The sequence below is a fragment of the Daucus carota genome, chromosome 1, assembly GCF_001625215.2.
Source record: "Daucus carota subsp. sativus chromosome 1, DH1 v3.0, whole genome shotgun sequence".
NCBI lineage: Eukaryota > Viridiplantae > Streptophyta > Magnoliopsida > Apiales > Apiaceae > Daucus > Daucus carota.
In genome coordinates this window covers 22969032-22991793 of record NC_030381.2, presented here as the reverse complement: position 1 = coordinate 22991793, position 22762 = coordinate 22969032, and the positions used below count along the sequence as shown (strand labels likewise).

At 32.0% G+C, this 22762-nt stretch overlaps 1 protein-coding gene across 2 annotated transcripts; it reads left to right on the top strand.

Annotated features, from left to right (window-relative positions):
* Nucleotides 1-475: 475 nt before the first annotated feature.
* Nucleotides 476-17429, top strand: LOC108209027 (uncharacterized). 2 transcript variants are annotated; one of them, XM_017379725.2, is made up of 16 exons: nucleotides 488-559; nucleotides 660-754; nucleotides 1711-1847; nucleotides 1920-2062; nucleotides 3093-3238; nucleotides 4060-4139; nucleotides 6036-6293; nucleotides 6369-6479; nucleotides 6714-6836; nucleotides 7801-7922; nucleotides 7997-8066; nucleotides 8594-8686; nucleotides 13509-13636; nucleotides 15448-15589; nucleotides 16890-17086; nucleotides 17174-17429. In XM_017379725.2, the coding sequence occupies exons 1-15, from the start codon at nucleotides 549-551 to the stop codon at nucleotides 17022-17024; spliced, it is 1794 nt and encodes a 597-aa protein (XP_017235214.1). In that variant the 5' UTR covers nucleotides 488-548; the 3' UTR covers nucleotides 17025-17086; nucleotides 17174-17429. The 2 variants fall into 2 exon arrangements, with proteins under 2 accessions (XP_017235206.1, XP_017235214.1); XM_017379717.2 differs by having other exon boundaries at nucleotides 476-754.
* Nucleotides 17430-22762: the final 5333 nt, after the last annotated feature.

The window sequence follows — 22762 nt, the reverse complement described above, 5'->3', positions numbered from 1 at the left end:
AGAAAATTTAAAATGATTATGATTGAAGAATAAAAAAATGAGATAAAACAACTTTAAATGGAACATTGAAGGAATAAATTTGCTTTCTTTAAAAAGTGTGAGTATATAGTGGGGATTTTAAAAAAACTCCAAATTTGGTGTAAAAATGACACCAAATTTGGTGTCAACCAATTCATTTGTTATCATTTTTACACCAATTTGGTGTTGGATTGGAGCAAGTTTAACACCAATTTGGTGTTTTGGTGTTGCATTGGAGATGCTCCTAGCATCAACTACACATCATACGTATTTTTTGATAAATTCGCGTTGTATTAAATCAATAATAAATTTCTTTAATGTTTATTTTCTTAATAAAAGGGTTTCCCAAGAATTAAGATATTAAATAATATAGTCAAAATAATTAAAATAATACAAATTCTCGGGCAAAATACCCTAGTTATTTTTTGTAATAAATGGAAGGGTCTAAAACCAAAAAGTTAGGCCTAACGAAATGACAAAGCTTATGGCAGCACCGTTGGCCACGTCACCCGTTCCTCCCCTGCCCTTGCATGTATCACAGGTTGGCGCTACTCTCACGTCTATATATGTACTCGCTCACTTTTACACACGCACAATTCAAAGCTCGTCTAATTGATGAAAAAATCCCCAAATATGGCAAGGCTTTCTCGCTTTCTCTCTCTAGGGTTTCGCACAACTGCATTTCGTTCTTTCTGCTCTCACCACACTAATCCTCCCGCTCTCTCCAAACGCCCAGGTTTAATTAACTCATTCACTTGTGTTTCATCTTGCGATCATTGATTATTGGTATGTGTGTGTTAATAATGTGTAATTTAGATTGATTCTGTTGTTTTTTTTGTGATTTTGGTCCGATTGCTTTGATAATTGTGATCACGATTATTTTATTAGATTGGAGTAGTTTAGGTTCGATTGATAGCAAACTAATTTGGAGGAGAATAATATGATCACGATTAGTTGATTATTGTTTTGTGTGACAATAAAGGTACTTTTTTTTATTGTAGTTGTGACTTATCGATGGAAGCGGCTTGTTCGGCTTAAGATGATTTACATGTTATCACTAATTTTTTGGGCACTTGCTTAATGGTTAATGAGGTAGAACATGAACTCATGTGTTAGTGTTTGGATTAGGAATTTAGTTTCTTGGAAGGGAACACCTCGTTCCCATTACAAGGGCAAATCACTACCTGACTACACCTTGGGTTTCATATCATTTCCATTTCGAGTAAATCTCACTCCCATACTCTTCATTCCTGTTCCCGTGAACAATCCAAACGTCCCTTTAGGAATTGAGAAGAGACATTGTGAAGGTAAGGCTGTGGACTATTACTTTGGTGTTTGCATCACTAGTGAGAGTGAAGGGAATAGGAATGGTATGAAATATTGAAATCCCAAGGGGTAGGTAGGGAAAGATTTACTCACATAAGGGAAATGAATGAGGTTCCACTGCAACCAACTAAATTGCTAATCCAACACTAACACATGGAATAAAGGTCCTGATTCCAGTTAAGTCGGCTCTAACCATGAGCTAAACACCATCTCAAATACAAAAAAATGGTATAATTATGAAGAGAATAGAAAAGTGAAAATCATGAATGATGGTCAAAATACCTTCTTGTGTAAATTGAAGAATATTTTTTGCACCCCCCCTCCCCCCTCGCGGAATTATATTTTTGACTACTTCATGTTGTTCAGGACCTCTTGCACAATATAAGGCTCTTGTTGACCAAGGAAAGCTACAACATGATCCCTACCAAGAAACTATTGCTTCTGAGCTTGAAGATTTGGTCAAAAAATTAGAGAACTATGATAAGGAGATGGAGGAGTACCATGTGGGTTCAAATTTGGAAACTGTTCTTTAATGAAACCAGTAATGCTTATCTGATATTATGCATCTTTTCTAGGTAAGTTTGAGCAAATGGGAAGAGGCTAGGGAGACTGAAAGACGTAGGATTTTAGTGGAGGAAGCTGAGGTCAAGCAGGAAGGAGGTGCAATGGCGTCAGTTAAGAAAAGTCGGAGCAGAATCTTTGAAAATTTGATGTCTTGGTGAGTTTTGAAATTTCGAAGTAACTTGGGTTTCACAATTCTTCAGTCACTGCTTATAGATAATAATTACTGGGAGGACCAAACAAAACATTTGAGCCGCACCTTTTTAATTATATTCAAATATAAGCTAAGCACATGAAATTTTTTTGAAGTTAAGGGGTTATGTTGCGAATATTCATGCAACTATTTTCAAGTGTATCCGGAATATAAAGATAATTTGTTATACTTGCGGGCTTATCTGTATTCTGCCAGATTATTTGCTTAAGTTGAACTTTTAAGAGGATAACTATTGCATTTTTCTTAGTTCCTGAGTTTCTTCATTCTTGAATATAAATAGAAGAAATAGGAGAATTAGTTACAGATTACAATATATCCTCTTTAACTGAATAAAACTCTAGTTGATGACAACACCAACCTGTACTTGGAATAAACAATATGGAACAGCTATTCAGTATTGAAGTGAAATAATTCAGGGTGATGAGTTGTTAGAATATCAAATTGATTTTTGTATGTCCTTTTAATGACTTTGTACTAAATTTAGTGTTTAATGAGCTCAGAACAGAAGCTATAGCACCAAACAACAAATAGAATCTATGAAACATTGACCATTCAGAGATGATGCACACAGTTTAAAGTTCCATTAAGCAGATAGTTTATACCTCATGGATTATGAAAAGTCAACTAGAATCTATCAGGTCGTCATTGAGATAATCTATAAATATGCCTAGTACAATTTTGCAAATGTCTTCCATATTTATACAAATCAAAATGTCTTCCCTATTTATACAATACAATTATCAAGATAGAAGGATTTAAATTATTTTCAGGATTTGTAGTTACAATTGAGTGACATCATCAACTACAAATAGTTCATTTGTCATTCTTACTCAATTGTATAATAGTCCGGGAACTGATCTGGTTAACACATATTATGATTTTGAGTGCAGTCAAACTAAAATTTACATTTATGTTGAATCACCAGGGAGTACATATTTGATAATTACACCATTGGAGTTTGTTTTTGACTCAGGGGAAAAGCTCAAAAAATGGAACCTGGAGTGGGTAAATGGGTTTCATACCTTAACAGAGAAAGGAAGTTGGATTCACTGAGCGGTCGTCGTCCTAATCTTCCTGCAGCTCCTAAAGGGTTATATATTTATGGGGATGTTGGAAGTGGTTTGTTTCTCTTCCATACATTTCATGATAGTTTACACCCTTATCTAGATCACAAGTTGCACCTGAAGTTCACATTCTCTGAGATTATGAACCTCCTAAATATAAAATGCATACTCAGCAGTCACCAAGAATGTTTAAATAGTCGGTTGCAATGCCCCAAGCCATATAAGGTTTAATCTGCAATAGTACATATTTACAATTTTGAAATATAGGAAACCATGCAATATGATGTTTACAAAGTTATTTGGGTGTAGTCCCACATGTTTCAAATTTTGGGAGTGTAAAGCTCCGAGTCCATGTAAAGTCCAGGGAGGATTCTGCACTTTACTTAAAGATGTTAATTTAGTCACCCTAGATTGGATTTGGAAGGTTCTGCCCAGCTTTCCACCTAAATTGGTTTTTTTGTTGTTGTCTTATACTCCCTCCGTCCCTTTGAATTATATACATATGGAATGTACACGGAGATTAAGAAAAGTGTATAAAGTAGTATAAAATAATGGGAAAGAGAAAAGAAAGTGGGTAAAGTGGTGGGACCCATCAATATTTAATAGATAGATTTGGAAAAGTAGATGAAAGTAGTGGGTGGGTGAGATTTTTATATTATAAAAGTAAACTATTTTGGGAAAGTTTTGATATGTATAGAATTGAATGGGACATCCAAAAAAGAAAAGTGTATATAAACCAGTGGGACGGAGGGAGTAAAATTTAGCATGAACAGTTACCAAAACTCATATTCTTAATATAGTTGCTTCTACATTAGCCGAACAAAATAAGTATTCAAATGTCCAAGTTGACCAAAAAATATTATGTGCATTTTGCAGGAAAGACAATGCTCATGGATATGTTTTATAGCGCCACAGAAGGAATTGTCAAACATCGCAGGAGGTTTCACTTTCATGAAGTGAGTATTTTTCTGGTCTTGCTGTTGGGTGTTCTCTTTAACATGTAGTTGGCCCAAGTTTTTGTCCTTTCTATTTATGTTTGAATGAGATATTTGTGGTTTCAAGATGGACATGGGAATACATATTTTACCATTCATGCCTGGGTTCTTTTAATATCTGAATAACAACTCTCTCTATCTCTATGTAAATAGATACCTTAAACAAATTATTTTGCAACAGATTAACACCCAAAATGATAAATCAACAGTAGTATAAAGGAAATGATAGGTATGGAACTAATGAAAGTGATAATGATAAATATAAAGGATTGTGTAATGAGCTTTTTGAGTGGCTCAGTACTCCCACAACCAAGTACACAATTCTTGTGCCATTTTATTTCCCGTCCCATAAATAATACTCCCTCCGTCTCTAAATACTTTTACTGTTTGTGTTTTTCACGTTTGCCAACACACATCTTTGATCATTAATATCTTTCATTTCGTATTAGTATTAAATATAAAAACTTCACCGTATTAAAGTACTTGTGAATACGAATCCAATAAAATCACTCATGATTATATTTAGTTTTATAGATTAGATGTAAATTAGTAATTTGTCTCATGTTATGAACAATACCGACATCACAAATAGGAAAAGAAAAAAGAAACGGAGGGAGTATACTCCTCAACCACTTGGTCCCCAATTTCCCACACATGCTCTTGGCAGTTGATCTGTCTCTTCTACCCTCGGATGACCTTTAGTGTAATGTTTAGAATCATGGTAATAGGAGGTCTTGCTGTGTTATTGCAAATGTTAACGATAGGACTCTATAGATGAGTTTGATCCTTAAATTCTTGGAACAAATTCCGTATGATGTCTGACTGGGAACAAATTATAAAGATAAATGTTTTAGCTTCTATATCTTTCTCAACACCAATGCATGCCCAGTTAATAAATCTTCAACTATGTAATCTTGCGCGCTAACTGAGGGTCAACATGCAATGACTCATCGAGGATTGCAGCAATTGATTTGGGAAGAATATTGCTGAGGGTCAGTATGCAATGACTTATAGGGAGTCATTGTACTAATCGTGTTGGGAAAAATATTGTTGTCTAATTGTCCACATTAGTCAGTAAAGTTATTGACACCACCCATATGTTTTTACTTTTTAGGTTCTTGATTGATATTTTATAAAGCAGCGAGAGGACTGATTGGAGTGAGAAATGGACTCTTCTTGAAAGAACGGCAAATTTATTAAATTTGCCGAAAAAGATTAATTTTATTTGGCCTTCTAGAGTTTAATGCTCGCTGCCAAAGATTAGGGTGCATTCAGATCATGCAGATTCCTAGAACATTTCAGAAATCCTCAAAGGACATTTGTTTTTTTTCAACATAAAAATTACAAACTCACCAAAACTTTGTGTTTTTAAAAACAAAGGGCTGTGCCTGCAAGAAATCTCCATTTCAAGTAATAATGTTGACATCTGAGCATTTGTCGCACCAACTAAAGACTGCATAAATCATGTATAAATTTTGATTCTGTTGTACCTTTGGACTTTACATACAACTATTCATTCCCCATATTTATTGGTGCAGCAACCACAAAAGTGCAACCTCAACAGTGCTTGACCAAATTCATATTATGTAGTTAATAGGAGTAAGATTGGGAACAATGAGTTCAATTATGTGTTGATTAGTATTATATTAGTAGCGTGGGTATACATTATAAAATTTGAGAATCGTCTCTTTGAACTATCTTCATAGTAGAGGATTATCTTTAGAGTTCAGACATATGTTAGCTTGCTTCTAATAACCAGCCTGACACCTCAGAGTCTCAGACTTTTACAAATCTACTATCATATGCTAATCTTGTTATTTCTGTGTAGCTGATTGTTTCTGTTGATTTAATATGCAGGCCATGCTTGAAATTAATGAACATATGCATAAAATATGGAAGAAGCAAATGGAAGAAAAGTCTCTACAGTCGAGCATTGCTAGTTGGATTCGGAATCTTCCTGTTGACTCAAATGTCAAAGAATGGGTAGCTGAGGAAGAAAGGTACAAGCAAGAGGTACACATTCAAAACATTCTTCCAGCCGTTGCAGATAAGTTTCTTGTTAATCGCCAAGGAGATCGAAGAGGAGCTAGCATACTTTGTTTTGACGAAATACAGGTAACACCCGTATTGTTTTGTAAGGGTGTTCTTTACTGATTCTTTTTGCTTAAATTTTCTTCTTTTTTATTACAGACTGTTGATGTGTTTGCTATTGTGGCCTTATCTGGAATTCTAAGCAGATTGTTGAGCACCGGAACTGTTCTTGTAGCAACCAGTAACCGAGCACCTCGGGACTTGAATCAGGTGCACCCTCAAATTATCTGAAAAGCTTGACTTCTCTGATTCTACTGATTTATTTAATTCCTTTTGTTTGCTTGAATTAATAGTATATGTTATACAAATTTAGCAATATATCTTGCCTGTAAATCTTAGAAGGCGTCTTAAGTCTTCCCTATATGTTTCTCCCCAATTGCAAAATCTTTTGGCAGATATTTAATTCAATTGCTGATATTCTGCAATTGTTATGTGTGCGATCAGGATGGAATGCAGCGTGGGATCTTCCTAAAATTGCTGGCAAAGTTGGAGGAACAGTGTAAAAATGTCCTGATAGGAAGTGAAATCGATTATCGCCGTCTCATAGCACAAAGATCCATAGACCAGGTTGGTTTTAGACAATAAAAGTTCCAGTCTCACTGTTGTATACTCATGTATGGATCATCTGCATTCGAATCAGATGGATAGAAAGAAGGTGACAAGTCTATTAATTTCAAATATTATCTATGTGGAAGCATACCCGATATAGACCTGCATAGATGAATGATAATACTTTCTGTTCTCTCAAGCTGTATTGCATATATTAACCATGCTCTGGTTGCCACGGTCATAAGTAGTTCTCGGCAGTCCCTAGTACTTCGAAACATTTGCAAGACGTTCTCATATCTTTTAATGCTTATATCTTCACTTAAGAAAAATGACTATAGGCATATACATATAGTTTTCTTATGAAATGCTGGGTTAGAAACAATCCGAAGCCCTGCCTGACTATCCTACCATAGTTGCAAATATATTAACTCTAGAAACTTGAGCATTGTTAGTATTTGCTTTGTCTAATCATCTTGCTTGAAGCATGAGTCATTGTACTACTATAAGATTTTACCCATATGGACACAGAAATTACTTTTTAATGGGCGATCAAGTTAGTTGGTATCACATATGCCCAAGTAAATCTAAAGACAGAATTTAGATGCAACGAGATTCTGATAGGAGTTCTGTTTTGTATAACTTCTCGGGAATCTAAACTCCATATTTATACTTTTTCACTCATCCATATTAATACTTTTTTAGTCACATGTTTCCAACACAATGTACTGCTCTATTGAATTCTACTTGAATTATTACATTACTGGTCAGGTAGAATTCTAATATTTTAAGTTAAAATTCTTATTGTCTGTATTTCATTCATATCAAGTTTCTCATTATGCTATGCGTTCTTTTTAGACATGCTTAATTTTTCTCCATTAATGTGCCATGTGAATCCTTGCTGTTTTATAGTTCGAGAGATATAAACTACTTGTAAGTTCAAATCAGATATATTGTCGAGATGTGTTAAATCAAATATCTGCAGGTCCACTACTTCTGGCCTCTTGATAGCAGTGCTGTCAAGAATTTCGAGAGCATGTGGGGTAAAACCACATCACAACATGGTGGAAAGATCATATCTAGTACAATCAGCGTGATGTTTGGAAGGTACCTGTCGATTTCAGTACTTATGCTTGCAAATGCACTACATGCTCTCTGATGTTGTGTATTCTGATTTGTAGAACCTTGGACGTTCCTGAATGCTGTAACGGAGTTGCACGCTTCAGCTTCGAATATCTATGTGGGCGCCCGGTATGATGCTTGTGTTCATTACATTATTGTATGTGAATTGCCTACTAATCAATGTATCTTAGAGAGATATTACTAATTCTGAACTATGGCACTATTTGAGGTTTACTTTCAAGTCATTGCAATATTCTGAACTGGAAGTTTCACGCATATTCCATTTTGTCCACACTCTTGGAAATAAAAAACTGAAAACAGTAGCAAACAATAACAAGATAAACGCTAAAACGAATTTCAACTATAGCTACCATCTTATTTTCTGATATCACAATTATAACAAGATGTACTTTTTAATTAAATTGCCCAATTAAAGCTGCTCATTGTAACATCTTGTATTCTAATTTTTAAGCATCAAGGTCAAATAACATTACATGATATTTACATGACTTGCTTTTCATAAAAAAGTATTGCTAGTTTCTGCTTCTGTTTTTTCTCAGTCACTTTTCACTTTTCTGTTCCATGAAGCTTTGTATATGTTAAAGTTTCATATTTCACTATAGTTTCTTCTTTTTATTAGTTACTTGAATTATCAGGTTGGGGCTGCAGATTATATCGCAATAGCTAGAAACTACCACACAATTTTTATTTCAGGTGTTCCTGTAATGAGCATGCAAATTCGTGACAAGGTAATATCCTAGAGTCTTTTTCTTATGACCTTGAATGTAATCTATTCAACAATTTTCTTATAATTAAGCCTACTTTCTGTAACTTGGTATTCACATTGAGTAGGCCTTTTGTTTTTCAATTATAAGTATCTGCATGCTATCTACCTAATTTGACAATTTTTGCTTTTTCATGCAAAAGTAAATGACCAATTAGAATCCTCATCTATCTGAGAAGTAAACAAGAAATCAGTTATTTCTTAATGTCAGTATGTGAATTGAAGTATAAATATTAGTCCCTGTTGAGGTCCATCTGATTTTCAGTTATATACTATTTATAAAACCAAGTGAACATTGAATAAAATTTTATGCTGTACTGATAAACTTTCAGTTATATAGTATTTATAAATTAAGTTAATTTTGGAATGGAATGTAATGTAATGCAGTAGTGTTAAGGATTTCATGTAAGTTGGCTATTTTCAGGGGGTGAAACTATTCTAAATATTCACATATTTGTACTATACTATAACCTGAATAAGGTATGGTCAACTTCTTTGGTTATCCCTTTCAATAACAACGGTTAAATCTTTAAAAGCAAATTGATAATTAACGTTAAATCTTTAAAAGCAAATTGATAATTAACGTTAAATCCAATCCAATATATATTTTATATTTTAAATTCAAAAGACCACCAAAGGTCAAAGGTTTGATTCCCATCAACAACATATTAAAATTAAATAATTTTACCATAGGACACTTTACTACTAACATTATACTTTCATTAAATTTATATATTCTATAAATAACAATTAAAATATAAAATATCAAAGAAAGCCCGTGCATTCACCGGTTGTAAGCTAGATTGAATTTAAAGATAAATTAGGGATGGCAAAGAGGATCTCTTCTTCCATATACCAGATAGGATTTAGCAGTACATGTAGTACATGTTTTTCATGGGGATTGCTGAAGAAGCCATGCCTCTATATTAACCTAATTGCGTGGGGGCTAAAAATCAATTGGAAGAGAAAGTGTTAAAAGCAAAAGTGGCTTGGTGACAGTTTGTAATACTTTGAGATTATATATATATACTATATCACATTAGCTAGGTATATATTAAGGATATCTGAAATTCATATCATCAAACTTTTTCCTTTGAAACAAAATTTTAATTGGGGATACATACAGTCAAGAACTTAGTGATATTTATTGATTAAATGGGGCCGTTTGGGTTATCTTAAAAGAAGTGCTTTTTTACTTAAATCACAGAAGTGGAGTAGAAGTGAGAAGTAAATAAGTTAATAAACTGTTTGGTAAAAAAGCAGAAGCTCTGAAAGAAAAGCTAGCATTCTCAGCTTCTTAAAAGTGCTTCTGCTTATTTACACAAACCGATCAAGAAAAGCAGAAGCTGGAAGCAGCTCCTGCTTCCGAGAAACAAACACCCCCAATATTTACAAGTATCTATACACACAGACACAAATTATATGTGATTGATACATAAAGGAGGAGTTCCACATAGTAACTCTATCATCATTTGTCATTATGTGGATCTCATAGGAGTTTGAGCTCATTTGAGTCCATTACCAGGTATCATATCTATAATGTCTGCATAATGACAAATGATATGAGAGTTGAACTTTTTTTAGCTGTTAGTAGAATTTACAATAAATAAATGTATCAGTGTTGTGTGTGTGTATTTATAAACATGTCATTGCTCCATAAAGAACACACCCTTAGAACAATAAAAAACACTATAAAAGCTAATCTAAAATTTGATTTAGATTCTAATTTTAAGCTAGTTGACCTTTCATTGTGAATAATAATAATAGCATCTAAAATGGGTTTAACAATAAATATGATTAAACATAACATGATTCTATGTAAAATTCATCATGCAATATATATATATATATATATATATATATATATATATATATATATATATAGGGATATGATCAAATAATTTTTTTTTTAATTACAAACTTACAAACTTTTTTTTATTGCCCCATCGTGTTAATCCTTAGTTATAGAAAGTATCAATGTTGAAAATTCTTCAAAAAACATCACAATTTTTAAAAATAACGCATAAATAAATCGTGCATTCAACACATTTATAACTGGGGTTCAACATCGAGTGTTGAACACTAATTATCATTGTGTTGAATATATCTATATAGATGCTTAAACAATACCTCTGGGGTTTGGGTAGGGTCTAGAAACATAAATAATAGTTATATCATACGTTTAACTTAGTTCTTACATTGAAAAATTAGTTTATGAACTTCTTCAACACAATTTTAATCGATGTTTAACAAAATATGTTAAAAAAATGTTGAACTCAAATTATATACGTGTTGAACGCATAAAGTTTGTAAGTTTGTACCAGAACCCATCCCTATATATATATATATATAAGATTATATTTGGATTCTATGCATAATTTTATAACATTTGATTTTATAAATTAGGATGAGATACAATATTTTAAGCTTAAGTGTTGTTAAACTTTGTGATTGTAATTTTAACTAACCATTTTTTATGAAAAAAGTAGTATTATAAGATTGTTCTTTTTTGTTGTTTCTCTTAAGGAGTTCTTTCCGATGTGCAACCCTATATATATATACATACTTGTAAATATATAATCAATAAATATCAATAAATTTTTATCACTATGTATCCCCAATTCAAATTTTGTTTAAACGGGAAAAAGTGAGATAATATACATTTAAGATATCCTTGATTAATACCTAGCTAATGTAATATAGTATATATAATCTCAAGTTGTTATTAAGTTTCACCAAGCCACTTTGTTTCAATTTATTTTTAGCACCCCCCCCCCCCCCCCCCCAATCCCCTGCTCGATCCTATTTGGCATACAGAAGAAGAGATCCTCTTCGCCATCCCTATTATGGTCAAATTTTTAACATATATTCAACTGCTTTTGCTTAATTCCACTTGGTTAAAATTGATGTGAATTTGTAAGTCAGTTTTTTGCTACATTTAACTTTTCAACTTTGTAGATAATTCAAGGCATCTCTGTGTGCTCAAACTGCTATGATATCTGTACATTGATAAATGAGCTCGAACTCCTATATAAATACCATTAAAATATAAATTATTAATGAAAGCCCGTGTATTGTACGAGTTGTAAGTTGTTTTCTTAATTTGAAGACCGAACTAAGTGAAGAAATCAAGAAAGTAGCAAACTCATTTATGCTTTTACCCAGGTTTCATACAAGATTGCATTTGTTACCCCCTAATCAAAAATAGATTCGCCAAAAGACAAACAAAAACATTTCAATTTAATTACACTTTGTATTATTAGCTCTTACAAAAACCAGCTAACCAAATATCTCATTGTAAAATGCCTTTTGGTAGGATGTTGTCTAACTAGAAACTCAAATGGTAACAGTTGCTGTTTTTTAAAAGAACAAATAATGTACTATGGAATCCCAGAGATAACTTTTGTTGTTTTTACTGTTACCATAAGTATCAAATTTCCTCTTAAGTTTCTACAAGCACCTTGCTTGCTCGCCCTTGTTCATTTTTTTTTTATAGGTTATATGTAAGCATTCATGATTTATTCCCTAAAAGTTATAAGTACTATAAAATCAAATGATATTGCCAAGTTAAAACTTTGCATGCACAGATGATTATCACAGCTCAAGTGTCGACTTGTCGGTCCACCTCAAGTAAAAAGTTGGGGGGTTCAAGTATTAGTGGAGGCATTGCGTGTGTGAGAGTTAAATTCCTGCAGTTTACCATTTTTATATATAATATCTTAATATCTGCTAAACAATGAATGCCTGCATCCATTTTACTAATATAAGAAACCAATGCTTGAACTACTGCAAATGGGACCTCTAAGTTCCTCATACCACTAAGCATCAATAATATTACTTTAAAAAAAAAGCTTCAAGAGAGTTCCTTAGCCTATGTTAGTACCAGCCTAAATTAAATGATAAACAACTATTACATGTGAGCTGATATGTCCTTAATGTTCCACATGATGTGCCTTTCGTGCTACAATTAATACATGTCCTGGGCTACATATACAAATTACCACTGAATCTCATAAACCACTGTATAAATCAAGTCTATCATGAAATCAATAATTTTATTATTTAGTAAGCCATATATTTAGCACCTCTAATCCGAAACTTCCTTGAGTCTGTAACTAATGTTATTTGCCTTTCTATTGTTTGAGCGCTAAGCATAGTCATTGATAGAAAATTCTCTACGGAGATAATCTCAATTTATTTATAATTAATATTTATTGTTGGTTACACAAAGGATGATCCCTAGATTGTTGGCTTACAAGAGTATTACAGTAAACATGATACTGGTTTTCACTTTTTAGTTTTTACTATGATGTTAAAAGTATAATATTATTGAGAACCCTGTTTTCTAAACAAATCAGCCATACTATATTAATTTCCAACTTCAAGCTTGGAAATTGTCTAAACGTAACATGAATAGGGAAATGATTTCTCCTTTAGATACATGTATTAGAAATAATTTGATCTTTTTATGAGATCTGGTCCTTACCCAAGTGGCATGTGATACTCACTTTATACCTGGCTACACCTGCTTGCCTACATTCCTAGACATATTTATGGAGTATATAAAATCAGGATGAAATAAGTCCTGAAATATAAGGGTGTAAGTTAATTTTTAAAAGAGGAAAAATAATATGAAGTATTACACTCAACAACTTAGACTCATTCCAGTCAGTCCTCTGTTGGAATTATATTAGCAGATTTCTGAGATTTGGTTTCAAATTATCTATATTTCTTACTCTGCAAATTGTGATAATCATATTGAGATGTTTTTTCCTTCCAATTTACAGGCACGTAGATTTATAACCCTTGTCGATGAACTGTACAATCATCATTGCTGCCTATTTTGTACTGCAGCTGCTTCTATTGATGACCTATTTCAAGGAACTGAAGAGGGGACACTTTTTGATCTTGAAAGGTAAGTGTTATAGAGTGATTTTTAATCCAATTTTTGGATTACATGGTTTTTAGACATATTTATGGAGCCAGTCCCTTTCTTACTTTCTCTATCACTTGAGTATCTTGGCCGACTGGGTACAGTTAGTCTTTCAGTCCAGAGCATATCCTTTGATTTTCTTTTGTTCCCTATTTTTGATATATTAATAAAACATTTGCTTATATGTTGTAATATAGAATCCACATTTAGGTATCAAGTAGAAAGTGGAAGGAAATATATATGTCAGAAAGGGAAATCATCCTACTAGTCAGAAATAACTCAACCATCTAATAGAAACACACAGACACATTTATACAGTAATATGTAAGCTCAAAAATTAACTGTACATAGGATAAAACAATAAAACACATGTGAGCATTTAATATTAGATTGTGTTTGGGAACATGCATTTCATTTCAAATGACATGATTTGAGGTGTCATTTCAAATTCTCAACTTTTACTTGTATTTGAATCTCCCGGATTTCAAATGAAATACAAATCCAATTTTTTGTGTATCCAAACATGTCATTTCATCAAATCCAGAATTTCAAATGAAATTCAAGTTCCCAAAAAGGCCATAATGAATTTGTAATATTTGAAAGTAACCAAATGTAATCTGCATAAAGTTATAAATCGGTTATTCACTACATCGAAATATCGAATGCTTTCAAGTACTAAATATTTTTTGAAGTATGTTTAAGTGAGGACCAAAATTTTTTTATCAGAATCTAATATGAACGATTTTGTTTGGATGGCAGGTATATAATTGTAGAGAATGTATAATGATTCCCAATTTTATAAGAAAAAATCATTTTGCATTTTCAATGAATATATCTATTAAAAGTCAAGTGGCACTAAATTTTTGGCATTATAAAGCATCACTTTTAAACATGATGTAGTCTTGTTTCACATGTTCTCCTTTTCACAAAGGTTTTCTTTGGTTTTTCATATGAGATGTTTTTCTTTGGTTTTTGGCATTGCATTTGATACAAAACTTGCTCATTGATATGAAATATTTTTCTTTGGTTTTTTAGTGTTATTGTTGGATAACTGTTTATCTTGGCAATTTTAACTTTAAAATTGTCTCTAAAACAATTATCTGATTCGGTAAACTATCTGTTTCGAGAATAATCATAGCCATGTGAACTCGTAGTTTTTGTTGTTTACCATTAATCTACTTTATTGGTTTTTTCTGGTATTCTTTTGCAAATTACGTCATCGCAAGCTGTCTTCAGCAGTACATAATGTGTGAATGTCTAATAGTTTCTTTGATGCTGTTGGCCCGTCATGTGCTAATAATTTTCATCACCTTCATTGCTGGCAGTATAAGATAAGCTCGGATTTGTTATAGTTCCTTTAGATGCTGATATCCATATATGCGATATCTACCAGTAAAGCAGGAAGCCTTGATTTATTTTGTAGGATAGCTATATTGAAACGATCATATTATTTTATATTATTGCTCTATTTTTCCTGTTTCCAACCTTTTCTCCAGTTTCTGTGCGTGTTTTAGTCTCTGTTTCTGGTTTAGCAAGTCTGTCTCCTATATGTATAGATAAAGAATCGTTGCATATATAACTGAAGTCATTCAAAGTTTCTGCTTTTTCAGAACATTGTCATATATTCTATATAAGAATACTTTATCCGAAACAATCTTGATTGGTTATAGTTTTTCATTTCTCTATTTCTTTATTCCATTTTTCACTTATGAAACTTCTATAAGCATCATCCTGACGAGTATCCTCTGTTATAGATTTACCAGTTACCTAATTGTTTGTAATTTTCTTGACAGTTTCCAGTTTGAAACAGAAACTGAAGGCGCAAAACTCCGACGAGATGTTTTAGCAGAGGGCAATGTTAGTGCAGGAGGTAACCCAACTGGCATTGTTTCGATGCTATCTGGTCAAGAGGAGATGTTTGCCTTCCGAAGAGCTGTAAGTATTACTATTGGAATAGGGATGTACTGAATAACAACAGAATAATCACTGTAAGAAGCAGATGAAAAGCAAAGTATAATCTATAAGCAAACCAGACACATTCAGTCCCAGTCGGAACTAAGGTCCAGAGTCGTCGTAATGTACGCAGACCTAATCCCAATGCCTAGATAAGAGAGTAAATAGGCCTTCCCATTAAGACCCACAAGTCCACAACTTTTAAATTTTTTAAAGAGTTTTGGCATGGAAATTTGAATTTTTTAAAAATATTTTTGAGAAACTGCAAAAAGGCAGCAAAAGGCAAAGCAATGGACAGTGGAGTTGGGTAATAATATCTGTTTAGGCAATAAACGCATGCAGTTAAAATTAGTGTAAAACAACATTAGAAAGAGCTATAATAAATTGTATGCATGCAAAGTGCTAGCTATTGTCTACTGCCCAAATAACCCACTAGCTAGGACCATGAGACCCGCTTCTGCACCACCAGTTACTTGGTTGAAGTGTTGGTCTAAGGGATAATTAAATTAATCGATAGTTATAGTATACTAATATATAGATGTAAGTGTATTTTTAATTGATAATATGTCATAGAGTTAGGATATACCATCATATTTGGTTATTTGGGCTCGAAATTACCTTTTGATAACTTGCAGTTTTTACCATCATGTGTGCCTTTTCGTTTATGTCCTACATAGAAGTACATTCCCTTGGCATGGGGCAAACGACCGAAGGTTTTAAACATAATCTCATTGTTTTTGGTTCCAGTCCCTTAATTGGTTCCTAGAATACATTTAAAACAATGTTGTGTACATGAATATATTATTTACCTTTACAAACTCTAGCCAATAAATATGAATTACAACATGACAAGTTACAACAAATAAACCATCAGGATATTGAAGTTCGTTCATATTCTTATATTTCTTTCCTGAACAAATTTTATCTACATATGAACATCTAGAATACAGATGATGCATCCTATAGGCTATACAGCTAAAACAATGTTTAATCTCTTTTTCAAAAAATTTGTTGTTATGATTATTTTTGTGGTTGTTATCGTTGTTACGCAAATTTATAGTCTTTGACCTATTCTCTGATAAACAGCTGTTAGGACTTAGGAATACTTAGTTTATCTTATGTCCGATAAACAGCTGTTAGGGATATTTATAGTCTTTGATATAGTGCCCGATAAACAGCTGATGTAGTAGCATCCTCTAACATGTTATAACTTTGGTGTCCATATGGGTAATGTTAATTTTGAATTAACTTATGAGTAACTAACAAATATCGCATCATGTAGGTTTCTCGACTAATAGAGATGCAAACGCCTTTTTATCTCGATGGAGTCCATTATCTTCATCCCTATTTCCAGGGGCAACAGAATTTATCTGAGAACAGTAATGCGACCATCTTACAAACTCCACAATCATCCTGAGAAGCGCTTTTGCTTTCTGTATAGCAATCCTTCATAGCTGTTCTGATGGCCATTCATCACTGGTTTGTTTCTAGTTTTAATTTATTGGTTGCAAGTCAATGCATTATTGATGACTAGCTTACCTAGACGTTACGACTTGATTTATGTAGGTCTTTACAAATAGAAATCAAAGCATGGAGACGGAACAGGTCACTCTTATTCTATACCTCTAACTTTACATGTAGTCGTGTAGAGCAATAGGAGAAGGGGTTGCTCTATGTAGTATCCTATTATTGTATGCTTATTTGTGAAGATAATTTAGATACATGAATTCTTCATTTAGACAGGTCAGAATTTTTTTTTCCTTATTAATTCATATAGCCAGTGATCAGAATAATTGATTCTACGAGTTACCCTTCCAAATGATTTGTAACACTTTAATCAAAAGATGTAGAGTATCGATGTATGTCAATAAATAGCGAGAAAAGGTCCTCAGAGTCACAATTTCAGTATATAATGCCCCAAATGTCACTGTCCGGTAAAAAAGCCCTCACTGTCAGTTCAAAACACAACTTCAACTTCAAGTTGAGTTTTACATTTTTCACTAAAACGCAACACGAAGTCACATTTTGGCGTTTTCATTTTTCAAATAAGTAGAAACATAACACGAAGTTACGTTTTAATGACTAGAAACGTAACACAAAGTTATGTTCTAGGTATTTATTCATAAAAAAATACTTGAAATTAACAACTTTAACATTTTATAAGGTTCATATCTGAGGTTTAGAATGATTTTTATATATTTCAAATTAAATTGACTGACAGTTAGGGTTTAAGATTTAGGCTTTAAACCCTCGAGCCTAAACCTTAATTAATTCGAGGCTTTGGGATCGTGAGGTCTCAAAGCCTCGGAACCGGTTAATAAATTAATATTGGAACGTAAATTAATAGTTGTTAACATTTTAGAGTTCACATTTGGATTTTAGAATTATTTATTTATACTTCAAAGTGAAATTAAATTGACTGGAAACTAGGGTTTCGGATTGACCGTAAGGCCTGAAAGTCGTGGAACCAAATTAAAAAATTAATCTTTAAAATGATTATTAGTTTTTAAAATTTTAGGGTTCATATTTGGGTTTTAGAATGATTTATTTATACTTGAAATTAAATTAATTTTAAAAAAATTAAAAAAAGACAATATTCAAACACAATTTTAAGTTGCGTTCAGGAGGTAAAACACAACTTAAAGTTGCGTTCTGAGCATAATTTTATTTAAAAAAAAAATTAAAACGAAAACCAAAGTTGAGTTTTGTGTTTAACGCAAACCGAACTTGCGTTTTGGTGTGACAGTCAAAACCCATGGCAATCGTGACTTTGTCATATGTGCTTAACGTGACTTCAAGGGCCAACAACCATGTGACTCCAAGGGCCAACACCTATAAATAGCTGGGTTTCAAAGCTAAATTAACCATCAACTTTATATGGTGCTCGTATAGCATGAGAAAAAATCCGAAATATCATAATTTGAAATTAAAATAACATGAATATCATATTCTGAAAATATAATCCCAAACCACGTCAAAACACTACATGTAGCTTTAGGGGTTAAAACTATAATTCGCTACACTGATGTTGTATTTAAGGTGAATTTTAGATAGGCTTTGGTTTGTTTGGCTTCTAGAGCTAGATAAAGTAGTGGGCTACTGGGATTTGTATGTGTTTTCTTGTGAGTTTGAAATGAGTTTAGAGATGATAGATGGGATTTGAATGTGTTTTATTATGGTTTTGAAATGAGTCTAAAAAGATGATAAATGGTATATGATATATGTTTTTGTAAAAAAGAAAATTATAAATATTAAATGATATAACGTTCTTAGGTGATATTTGAGATCATATTTTCAGAATTATATTTTCCTGAGTTTGTTTGAGACATTATTAATTGAATTGTGATAAAGAGCGCTATTTTATAGCAAGGCATTACCCCTCCAGCAAGGCATTAGAGCATCTCTAACAATTGAAAACCATTAGTTAAAAGGTGAGTTGGCATCCTAAAAATAAATAAATTTAAACAACAGCTCGAAAAACTCAATTCCAACCATACTTAGGTGTTGTCTATAATTTTAGCCAACCTCATATGGATGGCTAAATTTGTCGAACCTCTTCAAGTCTGTAAGAAATCTGTAGGAAGATTGCACATCATTTATTACCATATTGAACTAATATATTCTATTTTAACAATCTAAAATATTAATAACATACTATTTTTAAATTATAGCCAACCAATATAGCCAATACCGTTGAAGCAAAATGTCTTTACAAGTTCAGTAAATTTTACATAATTTCTTATCGATCCCATTTAGCCAACGTCGTTGGAGATGCTCTTAGATAATGTTATTTAACAGGAGCCCGGTTGGCTGAGCTTATAACTTATGACTTAATGCGGCTTATGACTTAACGTGACTTATCTGTTAAGCTGACAACTTAAAATGTCTGTTTGGGTAATTTTGACTTATGAATGACTTATGAGGTATTAAAAATATAATAATAAAAATAAAAGTGATTTATGAGTAACTTATGATTTAGGAGTAATTTTTATCAAAAAAAAGTCCAAAAAAATTTAGCTATTGGAAAAAGTACCTCAAACTAACTTCTGGTTTTAAGTCAGTTTCTGACTTATTTTTGACTTTAAGCTGACTCTAACTTATTACACAAACAGACATTTTTCAGCTTTAACACGAGAGATGACTTAAAGCCAGGGCTTTAAGCCCAGGCAAACACCCAATTAGTCTACTCTATCAATTCCTAGGCTCTCAAATTGTCCCATTTTCAATCGAATATTATTTTTTAAAACTGTAAAATATATTTTCAATAAATCAACTTGATATTATGATGAGATAATTTTTATAAATGTCTTTTTTTCTTTTCTTTTTGCCAGAATTTATATACATGTTTAGAGTTATATTATATATATAAATTTTAGTCAAATTTTGATTAATTTAATTGATGAAAAATTAAATATGACAACTAATTAGAGAGAGGGGATATAAAATTATGGATACCTGGGTTTTCGGTCCATTTTAGCACAGTTCGGAGCTTAAAAGCCCAAGTGTAAATTTTAGCACAGTTCGGATATTTGAAATGAAGCCAATTTAAATGAAAAAGCCCATATAAATTATTAAACACTAAGCACGATATTTAAAATGAAATCTCAAGCCAGTGCACAAGCTACTTATTATTAAACAAAAAAAAATATTTGCACGATAAATTTTATATAATCAATATTTTCTATCATTTTAACCAACCGTAATGTTATCGAAGAAAGAAAATACAAATTACACAGACAAATAAAATTCTTCAACTAATTATGTTTTTGATTAACTTAAAAATGTTTAGACTAATTTAAACCACAAATTCGTAGGTGATTTTCTTTTGTCAGTTACGAATGGAAAATTATTTAGAATAATATCAGATGATTTATAATGGGAAAGATGTCCATTATCTAGTATGTATAAATTAATGATAATTTTATAATTATTTGATATAATCTTTAAATCACATAAATGTTCATGTTCTTATATTAATTTTTTTTATTTATCTAATTTCGTTGAGCACGTATTTAGAATAACTAAATCTCTTACGAATTAATAATATTTATGTAACCAGGTATTTTAACTCGCAAAATAGTTCGAATTTTAGCCAACACTTACGGTTCTTGCTTTAAAATTAATCATAACCAGTACGTTTTCTGTTTTAATGAAAATATGTCTGTGAACAGTCAATTGTTGGCAACAAAGGAGGGACAACACAGTGTTTGTAGCATTTTGACCGACTTGACTGGTATTCAAAGTCATGAAAGAATCAACATGGATTGCCTGATGTCTCCTGCAACTGCACTAAATCGTGCTTGTACTTGGCCAGTTGTGGGACCACAATTAGCGTTTGATATTTTTGAAAATTCATATGCTAAAAGATGCTTTAATTAATTTCCTTATTTTTATAATCCTTCTTAATTATTATTGCATTAAAATGATACTTTCTCTATCCCGTTTTAGTTGTCATATTTGTAAAAACAAATTATCCTTAAATAGTTTTCTCATTCTTATTCCAATGCATATTTATACATATTTTTCCATATTTACCCCTTAATTGTTAGTTCCAATATTTGACTTTACCACTAATATGTACACTTATGACTTAGCATTTAATATAATAAATAAGGACATAAATGAAAACAACTTATAAGTTATAACATGTATTTTTTCTTAATATGCGTGTTTTTTTACAGATGTGATAACTAAAAAGGGACAGAGAGAGTAGCTTATAATTGTATAATTAACTACTCTAAAAAAGAAAACCATGCAATCAATTATAAGTCAAATATAAGGAATGAAACTCTATAGGGATAATTTGAAAGTGACTTAATTGCAGTAAGATGGCCTCAGTTATAATTTTTTTGCACAAAAATACCCCAGTTTTAAAAGTAACCACCCACATGACTCATGTATAAATTTTTTAACACCCGATTGCATTCCATCACTCGTTACTAACGGACGTTAGACATTCTTAATTTTTTAATTGATGAGAGGGGTAAATTCATAATTCAATGTCAAAGCCCCTTCAGTGTCATATCACCTCACCAAAAAACTCCCTCCAAAGAAACTTTTCCAATTCCAAACCCCTGATCAAGCGAATCCTAAACCTAAGTTACTCTAAAGCTGTAATTGAAGCAAAATGGCGTGATGATTGAGGCCTAAAGAAGAAGCTGAGTTGTTCAAGCCTTACGAATGTCCACAACATAGAGGTAACTTTTGTTCACCTCTTGTGCATGCATGTGGGCTCTTTATTCGGTGTATATGATATGTGATGTATTGTGTAGTTATGTGTTTTGTAGTTTGTTGTATGTATTTGATTAGATCCAAGTGATGAATTAGTGTTCTTTTATTATTGTGTGCCTTTACATTTTTGTGTGTTTTTTTAGTGTATATGATATGTGATTTATTGTGTTGTAATTTTGTGTTTTGTAGTTTTTTGTATGTATTTGAGAAGATTCAAGTAACGAATTAGTGTACTTTTATTATTGTGTGCTTTTATAAATGAGGCCATCTTACTGCAATTAAATCTTTGAAAGAAGATTGTAAAACTATATCAAAATGTGAGAAGGACAGGGAAGAAAGAATTAAATAAGGACGAAAAGAGTTCACAAGTAGATTTAATTTTATTTTTTACTAACATTTTTTCCTTAAGTTCCATAAAAATACTACTTTCACCAAAAATACTATCAGTAATTTTAGCTTCATTATATTTTAAATCACTTTATATATCTTTTTAAAGCTTAAATATTAAATTACAGATCAATCATGTTAAGTATTTTCCTCTAGTTAAATGTAATTACACACACATAATCAAATAAGAACGAATTAGAAATGAAGAGAATATCCCCTATGACATTAGTCAACCCATCATGATTTAATCCTAATATGACATTAACCATTCGAAATCCATTTCCTACGCTATTCGATCAATCCTGAACCATGTTGAGCCTCGCCAATTAACAGGAAAAATCAAACTAGAATTGAAGGGGATTATATGTGATCATGTGTGGGAGGGTGTATTGTAATTGTGATTGATGACTTCTAGGAGGAGGGTCATTACATTAGATTCTTCTAAGAGTTTAGATTACTTTTGTAATTTGTACTCTAATTTAGTTTGTAAGCCTACACACACACATCTTGTAAATTATGTTGAATTCTTCATACATC

Excerpts from the sequence above, each read along its gene's own strand:
- LOC108209027 (XM_017379717.2), top strand. The coding sequence starts at position 634 with ATGAAAAAATCCCCAAATATGGCAAGGCTTTCTCGCTTTCTCTCTCTA. Across the intron at positions 6,294-6,368 it reads TTTGTTTTGACGAAATACAG|ACTGTTGATGTGTTTGCTAT; the intron begins GTAACACCCGTA and ends TTTTTATTACAG. Across the intron at positions 6,837-7,800 it reads CACAAAGATCCATAGACCAG|GTCCACTACTTCTGGCCTCT; the intron begins GTTGGTTTTAGA and ends AAATATCTGCAG.